This window comes from Calliopsis andreniformis, chromosome 4, assembly GCF_051401765.1.
Source record: "Calliopsis andreniformis isolate RMS-2024a chromosome 4, iyCalAndr_principal, whole genome shotgun sequence".
NCBI classification, from domain to species: Eukaryota; Metazoa; Arthropoda; class Insecta; order Hymenoptera; family Andrenidae; genus Calliopsis; species Calliopsis andreniformis.
In genome coordinates this window covers 11201841-11225055 of record NC_135065.1, presented here as the reverse complement: position 1 = coordinate 11225055, position 23215 = coordinate 11201841, and the positions used below count along the sequence as shown (strand labels likewise).

The window sequence follows — 23215 nt, the reverse complement described above, 5'->3', positions numbered from 1 at the left end:
TTCTGTTGGCCCTATTTTGTATATAACTCGCCCTTTTCGCGCACTTTTGCGCTTTTTTAAGCGCTTTTGTGCTATTGCACCCTCGTGCGCCCTTATACACCATTTTGTGCTTTTTCGTGTTTTTTTGTGCTCTTTATTAATCAACTGGAGATATCAGAAGAAGATAAATGTAAGTAATATTTAAAACTTTTACGTTTGTTTTCTATTCTTGTCTTTGATTTGATATTGTATCCCCTGAGGGATGGCATTAACATCTTTAATTAGTTTAGATAAATATTTAGAGTTTATCTGGGGTTTAGATAACTATTGAATGAAGATTTTGGAACAGATAGTTAGTTGAACACATTTTTATATTCTTTTTTTTTTTTTTTTTTACTTTAATATGTTAATACGGAATTCTTTATACTCTTCGGAGGTTGCAGATCATTCTGTTGATCCTCTATATTTTGTAGAAAGCTCTTCAAATTCCATAGCTGATTCTAATTTCTCACTTTACAGGTTTTAGGTAAACATCGAATGAAGATATTAAAAGTAGGTAATTACAATTAATATTTCTAAACAGAAATGCCAACCTTGTTTAGTTCTGTTCTCTTTTGAAAAATGTCCCCTCTTGATTCAGGGTTTGAATTGCGTTGACCATCCTTTCTTGTTTCTGTGATTTCTATATGAGTCTCCAGCACAGCAAACGTGGTGAGACCCAGGCCGGTTCTGTCCGGGCCAATGGCTGTGCCAACGTTGGGGTATTCTTGGGGAGGCTCCCCCATTCATTACTATATTTCTCTTCATATTCTTCTTTCCCTGGTTCTCTCTTTAATCTTTAGTTGAAGATTGAAGAACGAAGACGTCTCATCCGCCGAGGGATTCATCGTTTTTAGTTTCTAAGTCTCAATCAATTAAGATATTTTTAAGACCCTATACTTTTAAGACTGTATTGTAAAATATTTGTAACACTGCCGAGTAGTCACTACTTAGCCATTTTTGCCCGATCATTAGCTCCTCACTTTCTGTGAGGAGGTACTCTCTGCTTCTCTTAGTAGAAGCAACTCGCAGCCGTGGAATCGGCGGTCGATGGAGCTTGTTCTTCTTCCCTTGGGGGTTTGTACTAGCGAGAGACGATGTGGACACCGAATGGTGTGTGGTATGACACACTTGCAGGTGGAAACCCCACAGTTCAATCAGACAACTGATTGGGCTGTGAGGTGCCAGTCGCCTTCTCCTAGTACCCGTCTTCAAGGTGGAAAGACTCGCACCACCGATTGTCTATTTCATGGTTGCCTTACGCGGTAGATTCTAAATATTCCCAATCTCTACTCCATGATTACTTGGCACATCTCTACTATAAGAACTAAGCTGAAGGTGTGAATGGAACTTGACTTCCATTTATGCCTTTGGCTTGTTAGTTTAAGATTTTTGTAAAGAGAGATCGATGGAACTTTGGTTCCATCTATCTCCCTGTGGGTCTCCTCTCGCAGCAACCTCCACGTGGTGAGACCCGGGCAATCGGTTCTGTCCGAGCTAATGGCTGCCAATTGTTAATAGATATAAGATAACAAAAAGCATGTATATATTTTCTTCCTTGGTTAAAAGTCGAGTAAGAATTTTCTAATTTTAGCGTATTTAGTTATGTATGATTCCCAAAGCTATCATCGCAGACGATTATATAGTATTGTTGAACAGCTTTCGTATATATGTACATTATCAATTTATCCGTAGAATGAGAGGGATTAGAATTGTCAGATTACAAATACAAGAAAAAATCATTTTTTGGAATAACTTTCGATTTCGCATCGCTGTTTAATTTCCATGCGTGTCGATAATTCAGATTTTAAGGTAAAGATTTCTCTACAGTGTTATTTGTGAATATATTGGGATAAAACATTTCAAAATACAGTTATTTAAGCATTGCTATCACAAGCAATGGAAGAAGCATATTATAATTAAGTAAATTAGTAATAAATATTACGAATGTTTAATTTCATAGAGGTCAGTCTCCATCTGCATATGTGGCGCCACTAAAAAACGTAGGAAGGAACTATGCATGGCGGGAATAACTGCCAATGTGTGGTTAGTGTGTTGTGTATGTTTTTTCCGGTGTTTTGTATTACGTGTTGTGCGTTACTTATTTATAATAGTACCGTAAAGAATGAGTGTAGTTATTTTGTTAATGTCCATCTCTATTCATTGTTTATTTTATTATTCATACGTCTATAGCAGTTTCTTATAGAGTTGTAAAATATTGCGTATCAAATGAGGTTATCTCATGAAAAGTTTATAATTTTGAATAGAACTTATATATAATTAAAAATAGATTGAGGAAACTAAAAAGATTTATTTAAAACTATTCTTAAAATGAATATTCCGGCGACACAGATTTGCGAAGATAATGATTTTATTTCGACGCAGAAGCTGTCTCATTTACTGCAACACGAAGCAAATGAAGAACAAATACAAGTAAAAAGAATTATATACCTATTATGTTTAACATTCTACACTTGCTTTCTGTACTGTAAAGTCGTATTCGTACGTGTAAAATTTATTTTCGGAGCTAGAGCTAATATTTGTTTAATTATGCGAATGACTTCTGTCAAGTTGCGGTACATTTTCGTACTACGTTCTTTATGCTTTTAGAATGACAATCATAAAACAGTTATTATACATTTTATGTCTCAAAAATTTTAGGTTGGAGTATTAATAACTCAAACAAATATTTATCCAATAAAAAGGGGAATTAGAAAGATCGGAAGGGATCCAGAGTGCAGTATCATACTGAACCATCAAGTAAGTTTTTTAATTCTTTTTGCCCTGACAAATCAATATTTTTGAATAAGATATATGAATTGCATGTATAGTTATAAATATGAGTGCAATGTTTGTGCATTATATGTAATTAACAAATATTTAGAATAGTGTGTAGAAGATTAAATATTAAGAATGAAATGTAAATGTAACTGGATTCTAGGAATATTGTGAAATAAATATGTATATTTTTTATCTAAATATGTTTATAAGATTGCCATGAAATATAGATGTTTAGTGTTAAATATATTTGTTGTATTATGAAATATCCTGTGTTTCATCAGTGCCTCATAAAATGAACACAGAGTTATATGTGGAATTTTATAACATAGTTACAATATTTCAAACATGTTAACAAGTATTTTTATAATTCTTCTTTCATTATATTCCCCCCAGGTGTACTACTTAATTTGTTTTCATTAAAATTAATAGAATTCCAGAAGTCTTTTTGACCCAAATTTATAGTACTCTCCATAGAAATTTTATTTGGTCCAGCAATGTGCAAATACTGAAGTGCTTTTTCTTTTGGATTCATTCTTGGCCATTGAACACCTCCAATGCTTGGAGCTCTAAATCGTTAAAGAAAAAATGCATTAAAATATAATAAAATGATTTTCTCAAGCTACTGTGGTATATACAGTTAACTTTCATTTACCCATTAGTTGCAAGCGATACCCAGAATTCAACCAATAGTTGTTGGATTTTACGGTCCTCTGGTGTTGTTGTAGAATCCATATAAGGAGTATCCACAACAGTATAGGCATCATCTCCGTGGCTCACACCTACAAAAATATTTAGTTCATGTATTTCTATCCATTTTTATGATGGTTACACTGTTATATATTCAAATAATATACCATAGCTATTTTTAGTTCCACTCATAGCATTGCTCAAACTATCAGCTCCTTTGTAAGTGTAATAGTAATACCAAACAGGTTGCTGATTAACTTCAGCTTGCATTCTAGCTGCCTTTTCACTGTCAACAACAAAGAATCTATCACCAGCCATTTGTATCAAAGGTTGTATTGTTGTGTCATCAATTTTTTTTGATCCAAAATAATGAGTTTTAATCAGCCTAGCAACTTCAACATGTTTCTCTTTAGGCAAAGTATAATTGTAGTCAAGAAAATGGGGTGCAAGAAGGTCCCAGTTCTCATCCAATGTTTTTAAAGCTTCTGGTATAGCAATGAATTCTAAAAAATGCATTGCACTACTTAGAAAAGTGTTCACGATCACAGTTTTATGAAACTTCTCATTTTATACCTGCAACTGGATACAATCCTTCTTCACTAGTTACTCCGGTGACCCAAGGAACATCTTGAACACTACCACTGCTCACAATTTCAGCAGGAGTACGATCAATAAATGGTGCTTCTCCCATTTTCTCAGGAACAGGTCCAAAAGGTGTGAATGGATTGAAATAGAATTTCTAGAACAAATAGTTCTCGGAAATAAAAAATACAATACTTAAGATATGCAAAGAATACTTACCATAAATTCGCTGGTAGATTCAACCAGAGGCATAGCCGGTCGATATCTCAAACAACGCACCATTTCCTTCCTATTTATCGTAGGACAACCCATTAGAGCTGCTACATGTTTCGCTTTTTCCAACGAATTCTCCGTTTGTGTCCAACAATTCAGTGCTGTACCACTGATCGACATACCGGCTACATCGCAAAAATAAAAGATAAATTAGTAAAGATCTATTCGTCTGAATTTGAAACAAGATATTCGATACCGTGGAAAAGACCAGCGCTCATCGGAGATAAGTAGTGGTAATGAACACTAGCACCACCCGCGCTCAGACCAATTAAAGTCACTCTGTTCGGATCACCACCAAACCATTCGATATTCTCTGAAACCCATCTCAGAGCCATGCTCTGATCTTTCAATCCCATGTTACCAGGTACTATCTCATCCTCTGTGCTGAGGAAGCCTTCAAACCAAATAATTTAGCTTGAAAATACCATTGAAATTTCAGAATCCATATAATTCATAGTTCTTCCAAGTACCTAATATTCCCAGACGATAATTGATCGTAACAAACACAACATCGTGGTCCATAAGAAATTTGGCACCCATTTGCATCCCACTGCCAAACTGGAAGGCTCCTCCATGAATCCAGAAGATGACTGGCATCGGCTGCGAGGACATTTTATTATGCACTGGCACGTAGACGTTCAGGTAGAGGCAATCTTCGGCACCAATGACCTTCTCAGTCGTGGACATCTGAGTATATTGCAAACAGGGAGAACCGAACTTCGTCGCAGAGATCTCGCCCATCCATGGTACCATCCTGTGAGGAGGCTGAGGAAATCATATGTACAGCGTTCGATTAATATTTTATGAATCGAGCAATTGCTAACTACATCTGTAGCTCTTGGAATTCAACAAGACTCCATTCCTTACCTTGAACCGAAGCTTTCCAGTCGGAGGCAACGCATAAGGAATTCCTTCGTAGGCTTCATATTGTCTCCCGTTTGCAGAAAGCTTGTAGTATCCCTTGATACCACCCAGAGGAGTCCTGACCCTTGGTGCATCCTCCAGGCCTGTCGCCAATGCCACGAAACCGAGAATCAACCACGCTAGTCTCGTCATCTTCGACCTAATGATCTTCCCGCGACTGGTCTCGTTTATTTATTGCGCACCTTTTGATCGACTCAAGCTGCGTACGTTGAATTAGATAAGTACAATGACTAACGAACCAGCTTCGTGCCTCTAGCGATTGGATGTACGGTCGTGCACATGAATTAGGTGATTACACTGGCTATGGATTTCATTTCTTCAACAATTATCTGTGGAAAGTTATGAACGGGTCGTATTTATATAATAACACAGGGTTCAATGCACATGTAAGCAAATCTTGTATCTGTGTTGATACATACTTTTATTCTCATTAGTCGCCAAGAGAGATAAGATAAAATCCTCGGTCACTTCTCTACAGAAAGAGTTTGATTTCATTTGAACGTGTTTGCGATGGAATAAGAACACTGAAGGATTTCAATGAGTTCTTATCAGCCAGTGTGATCTATTAAGTGTAGTTTTAAAGATATATAGATTATGAGAGTTTGATCTAAAGCGATTAGAGTAATTGACTTTAAGTATTTGAATGACTAATTATAGTTGATCGAAGAAGCCATTCTTGCTGTGTTTTTCATAGAAATAGGAGATAGGAGAATTGAATTATAAAAAGGTAAGTTACTGAGATTGCGAAATTGTACAAGAAAAAATATTGTAGAATTTGAATTGAATTCAAGTACCATCATTATTGTGATAAAAGAAATGGTCGTGCGTCATTGTAGATAATCATATGTGTATCTAAATCTATCGCATGTGGTAAACAGGCTTCTAATAAAAGAACATTTTTTATACAACTTTAATCACGAAACACAGATTATGCCTTGAACGAAGCTTCGACAACTAACTTGTTTCAATTGATAGTTATATCACGAATGAATTAATTTGTTTTGCAGACGGTGTCTAAACAGCACGCAGAAATCGAAGCGAATAGCAACGAGTCGTCAGCATGGCTATGCGACCTGAATTCTTCCAACAAAACAAAGCTAAACAATGTAATAATATACCTTCACCATTAATATATCTTCATCCAAACTTGTCCATTTAAAAGGAGTATTTTTTGTACTTAGACGATCTTGAGACCTGGTCGATGCTACGAGCTAAAAGACGGAAGCATAATCGACTTTGGAATGGTTCGCGCAGTTTACAAATCCTGTCGATCCTTCAACGTGTCCTTGACCGAGTCCTCGAACCTGTCCTTGATCCCAGAAACTCCAGCGCTAAATCGTCAACAGAAAAACCAAGCAGTTATACCAGGAACACCTGATTCATCTTTGGTAATTATAACCAATCCTCTCGACAAAATTATCTTTCTACATTATCGTGTATGTTTTGCGTAGAACAATTCGTCCACTTTGGGGGAAAACGTTTCCATGATACCCGCTACTCAAGCTGGCGATGAGGAATCCGTATTTCGACGTCCATCTCTGCCTCAGCGGACCTCTGCCAGCAGTAAGAAGAGTTTCGTTCAGGATTCTTCCATGGAAGACAGCATGAATGATTCTCGAAGTTCCACATCGAGCAAAAAAGACAATGTAGGTGAATCGAGAGTCAGTATTCACGATATGGAGACCCAGAAATCATTCGAATCACAGAACGAAACGGATGTTGATATTCATGATGTTGAAACCCAAAAGATTTGTCTGAGCAGCATTAAAACTGTCAAAAATGCCTTACCGAATCAGCAAAATATTCATGACGTAGAAACTCAGCACGATGAAAATATAGAGATGCAAGCTCGTCTTACTGATATACATGATCTCGAAACCCAACAGGATGAAGATATGAATGTAGAAACCCGTCCTATCAATATACATGATCTTGAAACACAGCAGGATAAAGATATAAAAGTGCAAGCGCCCCCTACCAATATACATGATCTCGAGACGCAACACGATGAAGATATTTATAATATGAAGACCCCGAGAAGAGCTGGCGTTCAAAATGTTTCGATGGAAGATCAGCATGATACCATACGAGATAATGAGATGAGTAAAATAGAAAAAACAGAATTAACCACAGTAAATGAAGACATCTCCAGTATGGAAACGCAAAAGATTGAAGCTAAAAAGAGTACGCTCCCTTCTACTGATGTTAGTCATAAAAATGAGGACGCAGAAATATCTAGGAAAGCTACACCTGGCGAAGTCACAATAAATACTGAAGAAGCAGGAAATGCTCACAAGAGTTCTCAAGAATATCTGCAATTATCTCTTGCGACAAATTTCGAAGATGAGTGCTCCGAGCTCGATAGAAGTCGCAATCTACTCGGTTCGCAGAACTTGTTGGAGGACTTTGTCGAGGATGATGAACTAGCAGATGAAACAAAGTCGGGATCCCCTGTCAAGCCTTCACGATCCTGTAATGATGAAACAACTGAAAGAAGTACCGATGAAGAGAATATATTTGACGCAGCGACACAGGTGAAGAATGCCGACGAGAACATGTATGAAGCCGTGACCCAACGTATCAATTTACCTTTGAAAGCTTCGTTAATGAACGATGATTCTGATGACACTGACCAAGAAGGAGTATTTCAAAGATATTCGCGTATTAGTAGTCAAGATAGTACGCAACCTTCAAAAAGTCAGCTCGATGATAGTGACTCTGACACAGACGAAGAGGGACGTTTTGTGGAAATAGCTTTGCAGGAGAAACGAGCATCTTGTTCCTTTGAAACTCGGAAAAATGAGAGTAAGGAAGCTAAGAACGATGGTGGGGTAAGTAGAGAATCGGATGATCTATTTGACATGCCTACGCAGCGAATAAACCTAAACAATAAGAAATCGCCAGCCAAAGTAGTCAAAGTCGATAGGATTTCTGTAGATTTCGATGCACCTACCCAAGTAATTAACACGAAGAAATCTGAAACTAGCGCTACAGTAGTGGAAAAGGCAGAACTGGATGGTGTAGACGATCTAGCACCAACACAAATCCTTCCAACAGAAGAACCCTGTGCAAAGGTAAATGAATCTTCCGTTTGTTTAACTACAGAGAAACCAACAATTGACGAAAAGGAAGACATCACTGAGATGGAGGATGATATAGCTACCCAGATACTTAGCTTCTCAGAAAAAGTTTCTGATACTAATGATAAAGAATCGTCTAAATCTCATCTTTTAGAAGAAGCTAGCGTGGAAGATATTGATTATGAAATGGCGCCTACTCAATTGATCACTGAGACTGAAAAGAAGAAACCGAAGAAAGCCAATTTGGACGATACCTTAGAGAGGAACTTAAATGAAATGTTTGATGATGTAAATGAAGAGCAGCTAGAAGAACAACCACAAATATCGACTCAGGTTCTAACAAACATGTTGCAAACATCGCAATGCGATGATAAGGTCATTGATAAACCTAACGAAGGTAGTGTATCACCAAGCATTGGTGCAGTAAGAAAATTTACCAGAGGAAGAAGAAGTAAAATACAGATGGATTTAGTTGCAGAGTTAACACCAAGTAAGAAGACTCGTAAACCCAATTTGAAAACTACCACCGCTGATACCGATTCACAAAATTCGGAAACATATTTCTCTACTCTTACATCAACGCGAAAGCGCAACATTCTTGTAGATTCCCAAGATTCTGTTGCTCCCGTAGAAAATATGTCTGAAAGTAAAAAAACAGAAAAACTCCCAACTGATACCATAAACGATACACATAATACCACTTCTGATGCATCCTTAAAATTTACCCCTAAAAGTTCGTCAACGCCAAGATTATCGAGAAGACATAAGATTGAAGAATTAAGTGTACATGAACCAATTGTGAACAAAATATATCTGTCTGAAAGTAATAAAGATACGTTAAAAGAGTCTGCAGAGAAAGTGGCTGAAGTAAAACCTAGGACGCCGAATCGGATCTCTACAATACTAGAGGATGATGTTGAAGAGGACATCATGGCTGGTTTACCTGAAGTTCGAATATCAGGCACGTTGTCGAATCCAGCAAGTCCGACATCATCGACGTCAACTGAATTTAGACTCAAGAATAAAAAGAAGCAAGATCCGAAAGAAGATGTGCCTAAAAGGAAACCAGGAAGACCTAAGAAGTTGCAGAAATCAGTTACGAGCAAAACGACGGAAAACGCCGAACCTGATCATGTTGTCAGTAAACCAAATTCTTCAACAGTTTTAAACAATTTTCGCAATATTAGTGTCGATGTAGTGTCTTTGCAACTGTATAAAATCGATGAAGAAGTATCTACAACGTTTAAGCAATTAACGAAAAAAATATTCTCTAAAAATTCGCAAAAAACAATAGAAAACCAATCTAGAAAACCACAAAACTCAGTTCCCCCTGCTGATGCGCAAGAACAAATTACATGCAGCCCTTCCATTCAGAGTAAAGGAAGGACTCGTAATTCCAGGAAAGAAAATGTTGATTTTTCATCTGTTTTTCAGGTAGGAAAAGAAGCACCGTTTGTGAAGACAGAACCTGCGAAAAGAGCTACTTTAAATGTTTCACGTGCTGGGAAAAGATCCTTAAGTACGACGGATGTAAGTGACAGTATTAGCGTGAAAAAACGTAAAGAAGATATTAACGAAGATGCACCAGAACCTACTAAGGGTAAAAAAAGAAACACCAAGAACGCTACTGTCAATAGAAGCAATTCTATTAACATTCTGGACTACATGGTTAAGAGAAATTCTCCTGCGATCACAGAAACGGATGATACAAATTCATCGCTTAGTCAGTCGAGCTTATGTTCTAAACAGTTGATGATAAAAGTAGCCAGAATGTCTCCATGTACTCCAACGGAGTCACTTTCAAGTACTTCAATAAGTTCTGTCACTGAAAATACTATTAACAATGAAGCCAAGAAAACTAGGCGTACCAGCGTTAACAGTCAAAATACTTTAAAGACTTTGGCTAAAGCAGAGAATGAAAAAGTTGTTCAGAATGTAGGGATCCGAAAAAACACGAGTCAAAGAGTGAGCAGGCGTAAAGGGCAGGTTGAAGATATCAGTTCCCAAGTTGGAGAAGAGTCACAAGAAGTGGAGATGATTATGAACCAGCAGATGCCTAAAGTACAAATGTCTAGCTTAAAAATAGAGAAGAAAAAGAATACAAACGAAAGTAAAAAAGTTGCAAAGACAAGAAATACTAGGACACGAGCGAATGCAAGTGCACTTACAGACACAGAAAGTAGCAGTATTTCTTCTGATGTATGCGAATCTGATAACGCACATTTTGAGATGCCAACCTCGAAAGCTAAGCGAGCAAAAAGTTCCAAAAGTAATTTGAGCACTGCCGATACTACAGTAAACGAAGCTACTAGTACTAGAGGAAAGAGAAACAGCAAACAAGCAGTCAGCCAATCCAGATCAACACGTAGTCAACAATCGACTACAGATTCATCAATGGAAGAGTCTAAAGAAGTTAGTACTACTCGAACTTCTACAAATAATGCGAGTCAAGCGAGTACCACCAAAAAGGGAGGAAGAAAACCAAAAGCGGTTAAAGGAGCTGCGAAAAAGCAAAGTGAAGATTTCATAGAAGAAACCACTTCTTCGGAGATCAATTCTAGTTTCGACAGTGTATCAGTTCCTTCAACGCCTAGAACACGTCGAACCATGTCATCCTCGTTCTCAGCATCATCGCCATTTAAAGTGAGGCATAAAATTTTATTCACTGGTATTACGAGCAATGAATACAATAAGTTACTAACAAGATTAGGTCAGTATGATATCTCTAAAAAAGAAAATTATTTTCTAGTCAGACATAATCTTGCTTTTTTTACAGGCGCGACTCAGGTTGAAGACCCAACAAAGTGCAGCATGTTAGTTACGGACAAAGTTCGGAGGACTTTTAAATTTCTATGTGCATTAGCACAGTCTATACCGATTGTTTCAATTGATTGGTTAGCTGAGAGTGAGAAGGCTGGACATTTTGTAGAATGGGAAAATTATATACTAAAAGACCCAGCTGCCGAAGCTAAATTTGGATTTAAGTTGCGAAGGAGCTTAGAGAAAGCGAAAGAACAGAAACTTTTGGAAGGATACACTATTGTATTAACGCCAAATGTGGCACCACCACCTTTGCCAGAATTCAAAAGTATAGGATTGCTTTCAGTTCTTAATGATTTTGTTTATTACAGGTTTATTGATAATAATATATTTTCGTAGGCATAATCAGTTCCTGTGGTGGCGCACCTTTAATTCGACCACCTACATCATGGCCTCAAAAAGCCGTAATTATTTCTCGAGAGGAAGATTTGGCAAATGCAAAGAAATTTCTTGCGAAAGCTCCGAAAACTGTTACCATTCAGTCGACAGAATTTTTGTTAACAGGCATTTTGAGACAAGAACTGGATTTTGTGAAATATAAATTAACATGATCTATTCTAAGCTAAGAATTCTTTATCTCAATTAGGTGCCATTGGGACGGAATATATACATAATTTTATTTTTTTAACTGGTACACAGATGGATTTATATAATATAGATTGTATTGTTCTATTCAATATAGTATTATACTTTGAGGAGTATATTTTGAGGATAAAAAAAGTTTTAAAATATAGAGATGCAATATTTATTTAAAAAATTTTTAGGAATATCTCGAAGTTTAAATCAATTATTAATCGCGAATTCTGAATTTTTGCGGGTATTGCATGTATTTATAAAATTTTTATATTACTAGGTATATGCACCACAAAATTGATAGAGTTTTACAATTTTACATTCTGCTACTAATACTCAAAGGTAATTTAATAAAGGAATTAAAGATTTTTTCTTATTTTTTTTACTAATTATAAATGTTTTTTATTATTCTTCAAACTTACATATACAATCATCTGTACGTAATACTTCCAACTTTCCAATGTATTTGAAATCGGGAGAATAAACCTCGTGAAGTTAACCCCAAAAAAAAAAAAAATAGCTTTACAATAAGTGTTAAAAAATAAATGCGTCTTTCTAATATTCACTCTTAGTGAAAGGGCATGTTATCATAGTCAAGTGAACCACTAGGTACTAGAGAAATTGAGCAATTTGATACGAATTTAAATAAAATATCAACTAGATGCTCAATACCTATCAATTTTTACAATGTGCGTGAATCTGATATATAAACGTTAGTTCATTCCTTATCACATCATGAGAACTCCAGACTCAGGACAGTCCTGGTATCAAGAGTAGTCTTACTTAGGAAGTTGATTATTTACCCTATAAACCACCATGTAACTATGACAAATAGCAATGATTATTTAAGACGCGGCCTATTTGTACTAAGTACTAGTGATTATCTTATCCTAAAGGATCTATATTCAGCGACTAAATGCATTACTGAGAATAATAAACGAAATGGAAAAATCTTTTTTTTTTGTTTGATATATCTTCAGTCTGTCAAAATCGACAAACAAATACTTTTCCCAGGAACGGGGCATCAAACTTCAAGGATCCTGGAACAGAAAAAAAAACAAAAACATGAAGCCTACTCCATTTTGTCCACCCTACAGTAACATGAAATTTATTAATTACTACCACGCACACAGGTAAGCTAAAAACGTCAAATGCTCGGAAAAATATCGAACTATATTTACTCTATTTCCAGCAGCTATCGCGTTGGAAATAAAAAAGGACAAGTGTGCAACCTCGCGTAAGAAATGAGTCACCTTTACGATGGTTGCGCAGCAAGGAAAAAAAACAAAGAACAGTGATAGTAAGCTCCCACAGAACAAGTTAATTACGCGTATCAAAAACTAGAAATTTGCAAATTTCTCCTCGAGGCGACGAACATAAATATTAAATGCGACTTAGATCGCACGAAAACAGTAAAGCACCGAGGTTGTATGTAAACACGACGCAAATCCGGCCAAGGTTGCAAACCTCCCGGCTGTACTAGAATCAATAACGCGTTATGCGATCATCCACAAAAACCAAAGGAAAATTAGTATCGTAAAACATTAAATAATAGTTACCTACAGCTTATGCTTTAGTCTTTCCAACATGCCGTTTGTTGTGCTCCGAATTCATCAACTTGGTCAGGATCTTTCTAGAATGGCCGCACGGATCGAAGTGGTTCGTGTGTGTCAGGGCCTCTCGTTTGCTTCTCTGCTTGCCGCTGTGCCCAGTGAAGATGTGCTTGTCGTAATCGTAGTTAAAGTGCTCGTATTCGTCAACGTAGTAGTCAGACATAGCTCTTGTAGATCTTTGAAAAGTGCTCTCAGAAAATAACAGCCTCGACGCCGTCCAAATTTCTTGCTTTCACGTCTCGTTTAATACTCTGGGCAAAGTACTCCTCGCACTACTTTTATAGGCTGCGCCAATGTTACTGCGCAGACGCAGTGCACAGTGGTGCCACTAGCATTTCGAATGCCTGACGCGACACGTTCGTTCTGCGATATTCGTTTATTAATCTGTTTTATAACATAAATCTACTATAATTTTGTTCGCCATGAGTGAAAAAATTAGTGTCAGCCATCGTGGAACGTCCAGGCGCGTTGAAGAAGCATATTTTCGAGGAAAATGGTCGACAACGAATGTACTCGAAATCACATTTTCTGGAAGACAGTTGGCGTTCTTCGCGCAACCGGTTGCAAAGATTACCGAACGCGTCTATCATGGCCGCGAAAAGGTTTGTTACTTTTTTATTTTACAAAAAGTCGTACGTGTTACTTCATATCTTGCGCTACCTAATTTGAATGCGCCTCTGTACACGCCTGCCTCTCATCCATGTGCAATATTGCGTAATACTATGTAAACAAGGAGCATTAAGTAAACTCGTCTAATATTATTTGCTGGGAATCTATAGAAACGTCTGAAACGTGTCGTTCGCATCGTTGAATGTAGACAGCCCTGATAGCGTGACCCCACGGCTTGGAAACTGCGCGTATAAATTTAGCTGTAATCTCTGAGCATTTTCCTTCGTCTGTATTCGACATATTCGATTGTAAAAGCAAATGGCATCAGGTTTGTACGCGTGGTCTAGCATGACATTAATTTGTTCTAAAAATTAGGCGTATCGAATTTCTATCACGTGATAGCTTCCGTATGGTTTAACAACAAACGAAAGGCGTTGATCTATCGCGCAGACGCGGTCAGTGGCTCGTCACATTTACTTCTAGAAGCCTCCCTACCACATTGAAATTAAAACGGTGAAGGATTCCTGTTTGTGTACATTTGTTTATCGCCTCGCGATACAAACAGAACGTAAATACTCGTGAGGCGTGGTGGAAAAATATTGATAATACTACATGACTGATAAGAAAGTTAAATGACGAGTATGTAACGCACAAAGAGTGTGACGAAATTTCTGAGTAATCGCGCCACGAGTTCGATTATCGAAGCGATCTAATTATCGATAATTCTATTATCGTATGCTAATTAAACCCACTGCGAAGAAATAGAATGTGACACCGCGCACGTTCGCATGAACTTGTTATGAATGTTTATTTACGTACCTGTGTTTTTAAGTTATGTGTATTCTAGTACGATATAACACTCGTGTTTGCTAATTGCATTATGCTCGAGTGTGTACATCCGATAAGATCGAATGATAGGATGTAGTTTTTAAGTAGCTTTTAACGTAGAATTTTATTACTCCAATTTATCGAGGTATAATTTACGAAAAATATGATAATGTTTAGAAATTAGGTTTCATGAAATTTAGAATTTTGTAATTGGTTAGTTTGATTCCTAACTTCTGTTACTTATAAGTGAAATATAGTGTAGATTTTCACTAGCTGGATGTAGATTGCTATAGGTGTAAAATAAAGGTAGGAAATTTTACGGACAGACATTGATGAATTTGTGTGTCGATAGCGGCCTTAAATTCTTCTTGTCGCTTATCGAAGGTTGTCATGACTCAGAGATGCGTTAAAAATACGGTAGCTTGTGGTACGGTATATTTTCCAAGGTTAACAATGAAACATTAATTGCGACTTTGGTACACAGTTGCATTGAGCACTTACATTCGATTGTAGCATAAAAGATATGACTACTGCGACTCATTTTTCGCTGCAGTTGCATAAATTACATGCGTCTGATCTAATATTTTTATATCGTATCAAACGTGTCATATTTAATTTTTTCCCTGACGGCGCGAACGTAGCGAAGTAGCTAATGAAGTGAAAGGTCAGTGGAAATTGCTGGAAACTGTCGAGTTCGCGAAATTGAAGTTCATCGAAAGAACGTTGTAATGGAATCCTATTAATCGATTTAGTCTTGTCAGCCTATTGTGTTGAGAATAACAAAGGAAAGTGTTATATCGCCTAGAGCCTAGGTGACTAATAGAGAGTGTATATTTCATGGATATATTGAAACGCCATTTGTTGAACATAGCGCCATTTGCGATCTACTGTTTTAAATTTTCCCGCGTGAAATACCTGTTTCCACCGCATAATTATTATAAATATTTTTCAATCTTTTTACGTTTATGTATCTCACAATTTCAAGTATTCAAATTTTTTTCAAACTACGTAGAACGTTAGAAATACGTTAAAAATACGTTAAAAATACGTTATAAATACGTTATAAATACGTTATAAAAACGTTAGATTAATTCTAGAATTTCTAGAGTTTTTGCATGGATCGATAGACAGGTGGACGTAATGTTGCTTGTTCGAATAAAAGCTTTCTAGAATATTCTCATACAGCGATTGCGAACACGATCAATAACACAGTTACGTTAACATTACGTTCTTAAGAAAGGAATGTTTTCATCATCTGTTGAATGAATTTCGCAAACTGTATTAGATTAAGAAGGCAAGTAGGTAACATGTGCAAAATTTTTATTGTGGAAGAACAGCACAATAGAGTAAAATAACATGAAACATTCTTCTTAGACACAATTTTTAAAATTTTTATGCTTTCAAGCGAAGAGTCTGAAAGGTCATCGAAAAATTGAATAATACTTGTAGTCTTCCTCTGAACGTTAAGTCACATTCCCACTCGTGCATACTTATTCCTTAGATCACACTTAACAAATTACAAGTTCCAGAAATTTGAACCATTGAAAATACTTTTCCATTTCTATCTCTTTTACTGTTACCACTTTACATGCTTATCAAGAGAAATATTCAATTAATACTTCTTTTAAGTAACGTACTAAGTACCACCTTAAAAGTCTAGTAATCTCAATGTTAATTTTGTATAAGGAATACTTATACAATCCACTAAAACCACTTCTGAAATATACGTAATCCATTCAAAGCCCATTAAGTGTATTCCGCGTCACAGGAATGTGGCTTTACACTTCAGAGACTACATAATACTTTGCATTGGAAGATACTGTTCGTGTGTTATTCATAATCTCTCACTAAATGCTCAATCAAGTCCATAAACGTCCCCACCTTTTCGAAAGTCCGCATTCGCGTAAATTGTATGATTATTGACGTAAATAATACACGCGACACTGCCCCTAACTCTGTACCGCGCAGTTTTGTGGCCAATCTTCTTCAAACCATCTATCACTTGCTTGGGCACACCATATTCGTAGGCCACCTCTGCTGGAATCAGTTGATGATGAATTCTCGCTGCGTCCACTGCTTCCTTCACCGTTTGCCCCATCCAAAGGATCTTGGCTACTATCTGAAATTGTGTATTGTCAAAATTACCACGTATCTACAGGCGAAGAATAATACTAAAATTTCTGGTCACTGAATCCTTGAGAAAATTGATTTTACAAGATACTCCAAAATTTTGGGAGATCTTGAATGGTTTAGTAGCTTTCTAACAAATGTGTTTTATTTTGGAAGTGGCTGATAAGCGTAATCACTGAGTAAATACTAACTTGGGGAACAGTCGTGGTGATCTTCGTGCCACCAGAAGCACCGACGATCATCTTCACGTCACCATTCGAATCCACTAGAATCGAAGGTACCATTGATGATAGGGGCCTCTTCCCAGGCGCGATATAATTATTTGGACTAGGGGGAACGCCAAAGTAGCTCATTATCGACGGTATTCCAAAATCGTTCATTGCATTGTTCATTAATATTCCTGTACTTTCACTGGCTACTCCGCTCCCGAAACTGATAAAGGAAGAGACGTAGTAGAAACATCTGAATGTCTCTAGGAAAAATAGAGAAATTTGAGGATTCTGTATTCTGCTAACATACTAGAAATTGATAGTACTAGTGGCTGAAACTGCGTCCCCGTTTGGTGCTAATACTGAAACATGAGCAGTTCCTTGGTCCTTTGCCATGCTCAGCTTGGATGCTCCATAGTGTGCTGGATCATCCCACGTTCTATGATCATCTATCTTCAATCTTGTCTGGTCTGCGTAGCTTCTTGAGGTCAAGTTTCTAGTTAGCTGAAACAGAAATGTGCAAATTTATGAAGCAAGGTAATAGAGGCTTCAGAGAAAATCTTAGCGACACAGCATCAATATTTTCATACTAACTTCTTCTATGTCCACGAACTCCTTATCGCCTAAATCGTTCCTCAACCCATACGCATACTTAAAGGTCTCTATTATTCGATGATACGTAAGAATCGTTTGATTATAGTCAGCCAAGCTGTCAGGTGTAAAATGATAACCGTCTAATATATTTAAAATGTAAGTAAAAAGTGCTCCACTAGCGGGTGCACCAACTGTGAAAAGCTTTATTCCATCCGAGATGTTCGCCTCGAGAGGGTCGTCCCAAGTAGCTCTAAAGACAGTCCATATTTAATATCTAATTATTCTTGACATTTACTTTCTTTATCGACTCACCTGTATTTATTCAAGTCCTTCATCGTTAGTATTGCTCCCTTTTTCTGCAAGTCCTGCACGAGGAGCTTGCCCAGAGTCCCATTATAAAGCTCTGGCGCACCTTTTTGTGCGATAATTCGCAGAGTTTTGCAAAGTACTTTTGGCCTGATAATTGAACCAGGTTTATAGAAATCATTCGTTTCTGGATCTACAAACAATTCTCTGAAAAGGGAGAACTCTTATTAAGTGTACTATGGGCAAGTAGAGGACTGTATTAATCACCAAACTGGATTTACTTTAAAACGCGATCGTTGTAAATATTCTTTGAATTATATTTGAACCCATCGTATTGGATCTTCGTTAAATTGTATCCTTCTTCGCAGAGTTCAATCGTGGGCCTGAAGAGATCGACCCATGGTAATTTCCCGAAACGTTGGTGAGCTTCCCAGAAGCCTGCTAGTTCTCCAGGAACAGCAATCGACAGTGGACCTACAATGGAATCCATGAAGGTATTAACATTATGATTGTTTAATTATTTTTATACTTCGAGATAGAGTAGCAGGAAAATTTACCAATGAATGATGCTTCTTCTGGTTTGCCATTGTACATGGTAGCATTGGCTGCCAATGGTGCACGATCCCTCGCGGTCAACGTGTAAGCTCGCTTCGTCGCTTTATCGTAAATCGTCATAAAAAATCCACCCCCGATGCCCATGCTTTGCATATTCACCAGGCCATTGCAAATCATTGCTGCTATGGTTGCATCTACTGCTGAACCATTTTTCTCTAAGATGGAACTGTGGAAAAAAGAATATTATTCTTTAGATAATATTTAGAATATGATAGAGTTTGGATCTTCATTCCAAAGAATCGCTACTTTTTTATGTTTCACGTACTTGCCAATGACCGCGCATGGTGCGCCGTCTGCGCAAACAGCACCACGTTTAAAAACTCTCAATTTGCTCCAGGATGGAGGTACTGGTGATTCTGGGTCTGGTGGTACTTCTTCGTTTTCGTGAATATCTAGCTTCCTAGGAGCACCATAAATACTGCAAATCCCTATTATTATTAGAATCAGCGTAGTTAATTCTATACCAGCCATTAGAATATTCTTCGGGGTGATATATGACCTAGAAAAAAATTAATTCTCTGAAAACGATGAGATGTAGACTTTTGCAAATAGTCATAGCCAATTTTCATGTGATAAGTAAATGAAAATTAAAATTTATTTTGATGTTCCATTAATTATTATTTCTGTATATATCTACTTTGTTCCATTAATTGCGCATTTTATCATATCTGACTTGCATGATAAAACAAAATTTCGTTATCGAATACAAAATATATTTTCGCAAAATAATTGCATATCCAATAATTATTTACATTATCATTTACGTATTATAGCCTCAGTCAGTGAGTGCGAGAGCAACGTTGTCGACGCACTGATTTGTGTCTGTCTCTCGTAAAAAGTATTCGGATATTCCAATATTCGCATACTTTTAATACGCGTTGATCTTCCAGTGAGTAGTTTCCCTATCCTAATAGCACAATTGATCTCGTACATGCTGTTATCTAACGTAATATTAATTTTTATGCAGGAAATCTGAAAGTAAAGCAGTAAGCGAGAGGAAAAAGTGACATCATCATCACGCAGACCATATCCAGCTGCTTTTGGTGAGTCTTCTCAGTCGTTAATTTAGAAATCTGTAGCATTCAACGAGAATATTCTCTACGAATAATTGCAAACCTCATCGAAACGTGCTTGTATCGTGTTTGAAGAATTTAGACCGCGCAAACGTGCCTGATAAAGCAGAGTGCGCATGAGTGACCATGCATTAAGAATGCTTTGAATTTTTATCTTGAATTTAAAAGGAATTTAAATTTTTTAATCTAATCTTACAGTTTTATGTATTTGGATACGCTTTAGTCTGTTAAATTTTCCATTTTTTAATGTTTCTTCGTGTCACATTATATCAGAATGTACGTGACTGAAGTTACCAGTCTTATCTATTAACGCGATATTTCAATGCTGATAAATTTATGAATAACAAGTACATTTGCATCACGATATCCTTAATATGGAAATAATTATTGTTTGAAAAAATTATTTCAAGTTTCTAGCATGCATACATATTAAAAGTAATTATAGTTTGGATCGGTTTTTATAACAGTGTGAACTATGACTTTTCACCCATTACCTCAAACTCATCTACTATCTTCATCGTATCTAAAAACACGAATCTAAGTCTGTTCTAAACGCAACTTACTTCTCGACAAAGATTCTCCTAAAAAATCCGCGCGCTCTGTCGCCACGTCGTCGCGGCGAGTAGGAGCGTAAAAGTCGAGCGGCTCCGACATCGTCCGAGTCAAGGAAATTTCTTTTGTCGTTGTTATAGCATTGACGAACGTCGTCAGTGCTCGCATACGCGGAGCTGGTGCTGGACGATGGCGAGGAGGTCATGATTTTTCTCTGCTACAAAAAGTATCAGAAAACGAGGGAAGTTAACGATCTCGTTATTAGACGATCCATGTCTACTATAACTGTTATCAGAGGTAGCAAGTCGAACGCCTATCGCCATCTCACGGTAACTTGACTAAACGCTCGAAGGCTGTCCCCTTCTCGCCACAATCACTCACTCTGAAAGCCAGACTATTCTTGATCACCATTCACTGACGAACTCTCCTACGACTTTTCTAGTACTGTTTCATCGGTGATCCCTCGACCATGTTCGCGTAACCAGCAGAAACCAGCCGTGGAAAATCGTGAAGGAAATTAACTGCATCGTCCGTGGGATGTGCAACACTCGGCCGACCAGAGAAAATCAATTTGAGCTTGCGCGTTACTTTCCGCAGGGTTCTTGTCACGTGTGCATGTCTCGATTTGAGATTTGTATTGAATTAGTACTCTTTTTTAAACGTGTAATTTGTTAGTATTCTTCGATTTTCACTTGTGAACTTTGATATAGAGGAACTGAAAAATCAATGGATTAATTTTGGAATCGATTCTGATCCTTGACGCTCTTATATCAACAAATATATTATGTTAAATTTTAATTAAAAGTCACATACAGTAGTGTACGTATCTTGCCCAGTGTCTTCTTTTAAAAAATAGTGAAATTAATTAACCAAAAGCTAGGTTTGCAATTTTTCACAGAGAATTTTCGCAGCAAGTTTCGCAGTTTTAACGCGTGTGATTAATAATTTTGAAAGCTAAGCGAATATTAAAGATATAGAATTCTTGGCAGAGGGAGATGCTTAATTAACTAAATTGAACATCCCGGTTCATAGTGCGATGATATTAGAGCGAAACAATGAAACGTGCAATTAAGAGGAGTTATATATCTGGGTCGTAGAACGCGTCGGTTGGACTATCGGGAAGTGGCACGCAATTGCGACAATTTGCAGCGGATATTCGACAATTATAGGAACCGCTAAGCACCGCGTTATATGATTCAGCAAAACGCAAACGCGTGAAACCACGTAATTTAGACGGGTGATCCGTACGATTACATTTCACGGTGAAATTCGTGGCATTACGTTGTCAGGCTTGTCGATAAAATAAAATACGTGATAGCGATGTTTTTAATTAGATGTGCAAATCGAAAACATGAGATCGATGGGAAAATACTGGTTTCTGAGAGAGAATCAACTTGTTGTCGGTGAAAATAATTACCCTTCATTAATGATGTAGGAGGAAATGAGATCTCTGACAGTTACAGACGAATGACACAAATAATCATGAGCAGTATTTTCTAATGAATCGCAATGCAAAAAGCACGTGAAAGTATTTCGTTAATTAGAAATCCAGCATTCGATTTTTTATCTCACCTCTGCTTCCTCCGCTCTTCTACATCCTCCATCTCTATTAAGCTACTTTCTCTAGGCATTTTTTTGATCTTCCCATACACTTCTCCAAACTCCACAAATTTTTAAATGGTCCAACACTATAGTTATAATCCACAATGGAACATATGGTCAAATGTCGCGGTCTGAAGATATCAAAGGAACCAAATGAATAAAAAAGGAGAAAAAACCCATGTCTAGCCTTATGAATATTCGGCCGTCGTTATGATAGAAGTAACTAGCAGCGTAAAGATTACCTCGCACGTGTACGTGCAAGCCTGTGCATAAAAGTAGCGGGAGAAGTGACTCTGCTACTTGCAAGAATTTAAATTAAACTAATTGCTGAAGTTTCCTAGAATGATGACCTGCGCGTTTCAATTACGCGTTGAAGCTTCGCACGCAAAAATAAATCAAGTATTGAATGAGACTCTTGGTAGATAATTATGCACATTAACACTTTCTGTGGCTAGGTAAAATGTCAGATTCTAAATGAGTTTCTGAAAACTATTCAAACACTGAAACTATACTTATTGAGTGAAGACTGTCCTTAAAATAAATTTATATTCCAAAATTGTAGACTTATGCCACTAGTCAATTAACATATTCCACTAAATAATAGTAACACAGTATTCCGTCGTTGAACGCTCGGTCTCAGAGTCACCATGAACGCTCACGCTATCGCCATTATTTCTCGAAGCCACACGGAGCAAGTGTCGTCAAATAAATGAGCAGTTATTGCCGAATGAATGGGCTTCAAAATAATACGCACGTCACCATGAGATTTATCAGCAGTCCCCAGTTGCGAGCATTCTTCAAGTAAATACTATATATAGTTGCACTAAACCTCAAACTACAGACGATATATTTATCCAATTTAACAACCGATTTTCTTGCAATAATCGCTACCAACTAATACCTTAAAACTCTCTCTTGGTCGAAGTCTTCATCACCCAGACGCTCTAGAAATTCCAATTTTTCACCCAGCACTGAAGCTACACGAGCACATAAACTACTTTGCGCGCGATTTATCGATCGAAAAGCGAGCAGCGATCGCGAAGAGTCTTCTTGCCACTCTCTGGCATCGAGCATGTATTGCCCCAACACGCGGTTTAATCACGCAATGCTCTGGCTGGTCTGTAGGCCGCTGGTCTGGACTCCCATCGAAGACATTTGGAAACGTGTTTGCAAGGTCTCGATCGAGGTAGAAGGGATCGTTTCTTGCCCGCGCCGCCAAATTTCATGCCTTCTTACTAGAATTCCAGACGATAGAGGACAGGGTTGTGCTCTTGAAAAGAGGCCGTCTCGCGCAACATGTTCCTTGATTTTTGCCATTGTCTTCCTTGTCAGTAAGAGTCTTTCGC

The 23215-nt window shown here is 37.4% G+C and overlaps 4 protein-coding genes and 1 long non-coding RNA gene across 9 annotated transcripts; 2 read left to right on the top strand and 3 right to left on the bottom strand.

Moving 5' to 3' along the window:
• The first annotated feature begins 2081 nt into the window (after positions 1-2081).
• Positions 2082-11892, top strand: Mu2 (mutator 2). The gene is made up of 7 exons (XM_076377258.1): positions 2082-2451; positions 2680-2778; positions 6273-6371; positions 6447-6653; positions 6717-11055; positions 11122-11433; positions 11505-11892. Exons 1-7 carry the CDS (start codon positions 2350-2352, stop codon positions 11714-11716), a joined length of 5370 nt encoding a protein of 1789 aa, XP_076233373.1. The 5' UTR covers positions 2082-2349; the 3' UTR covers positions 11717-11892.
• Positions 2963-5722, bottom strand: Jhe (juvenile hormone esterase). Its single transcript, XM_076377016.1, has 9 exons — positions 5685-5722; positions 5209-5594; positions 4812-5106; positions 4538-4735; positions 4288-4466; positions 4060-4225; positions 3654-3989; positions 3452-3578; positions 2963-3365 (listed from the first exon to the last, which is right to left on the bottom strand). The coding sequence occupies exons 2-9, from the start codon at positions 5395-5397 to the stop codon at positions 3161-3163; spliced, it is 1695 nt and encodes a 564-aa protein (XP_076233131.1). The 5' UTR covers positions 5398-5594; positions 5685-5722; the 3' UTR covers positions 2963-3160.
• Positions 11893-12415: 523 nt separating the features above from the next.
• LOC143178392 (nuclear protein 1) lies at positions 12416-13612 on the bottom strand. 2 transcript variants are annotated; one of them, XM_076377023.1, is made up of 2 exons: positions 13298-13612; positions 12416-12778 (listed from the first exon to the last, which is right to left on the bottom strand). In XM_076377023.1, exon 1 carries the CDS (start codon positions 13512-13514, stop codon positions 13305-13307), a length of 210 nt encoding a protein of 69 aa, XP_076233138.1. In that variant the 5' UTR covers positions 13515-13612; the 3' UTR covers positions 12416-12778; positions 13298-13304. The 2 variants fall into 2 exon arrangements, with proteins under 2 accessions (XP_076233138.1, XP_076233137.1); XM_076377022.1 differs by having other exon boundaries at positions 13302-13610.
• LOC143178395 (uncharacterized) lies at positions 13573-21083 on the top strand. The gene is made up of 3 exons (XR_013001780.1): positions 13573-13953; positions 19610-19685; positions 20710-21083. It is a non-coding gene; the product is annotated as an uncharacterized LOC143178395 (long non-coding RNA).
• Positions 15986-22885, bottom strand: LOC143178386 (scoloptoxin SSD14). 4 transcript variants are annotated; one of them, XM_076377009.1, is made up of 10 exons: positions 20649-20805; positions 20279-20484; positions 18908-19141; positions 18585-18808; positions 18309-18501; positions 18034-18234; positions 17722-17971; positions 17438-17631; positions 17110-17350; positions 15986-16907 (listed from the first exon to the last, which is right to left on the bottom strand). In XM_076377009.1, the coding sequence occupies exons 1-10, from the start codon at positions 20676-20678 to the stop codon at positions 16644-16646; spliced, it is 2037 nt and encodes a 678-aa protein (XP_076233124.1). In that variant the 5' UTR covers positions 20679-20805; the 3' UTR covers positions 15986-16643. The 4 variants fall into 4 exon arrangements, with proteins under 4 accessions (XP_076233124.1, XP_076233127.1, XP_076233125.1 ...); XM_076377012.1 differs by lacking the exons at positions 20279-20484; positions 20649-20805 and adding an exon at positions 22771-22885 and having other exon boundaries at positions 15988-16907; XM_076377010.1 differs by lacking the exons at positions 20279-20484; positions 20649-20805 and adding an exon at positions 21840-22258 and having other exon boundaries at positions 15988-16907.
• Between the last annotated feature and the right edge of the window lie 330 nt (positions 22886-23215).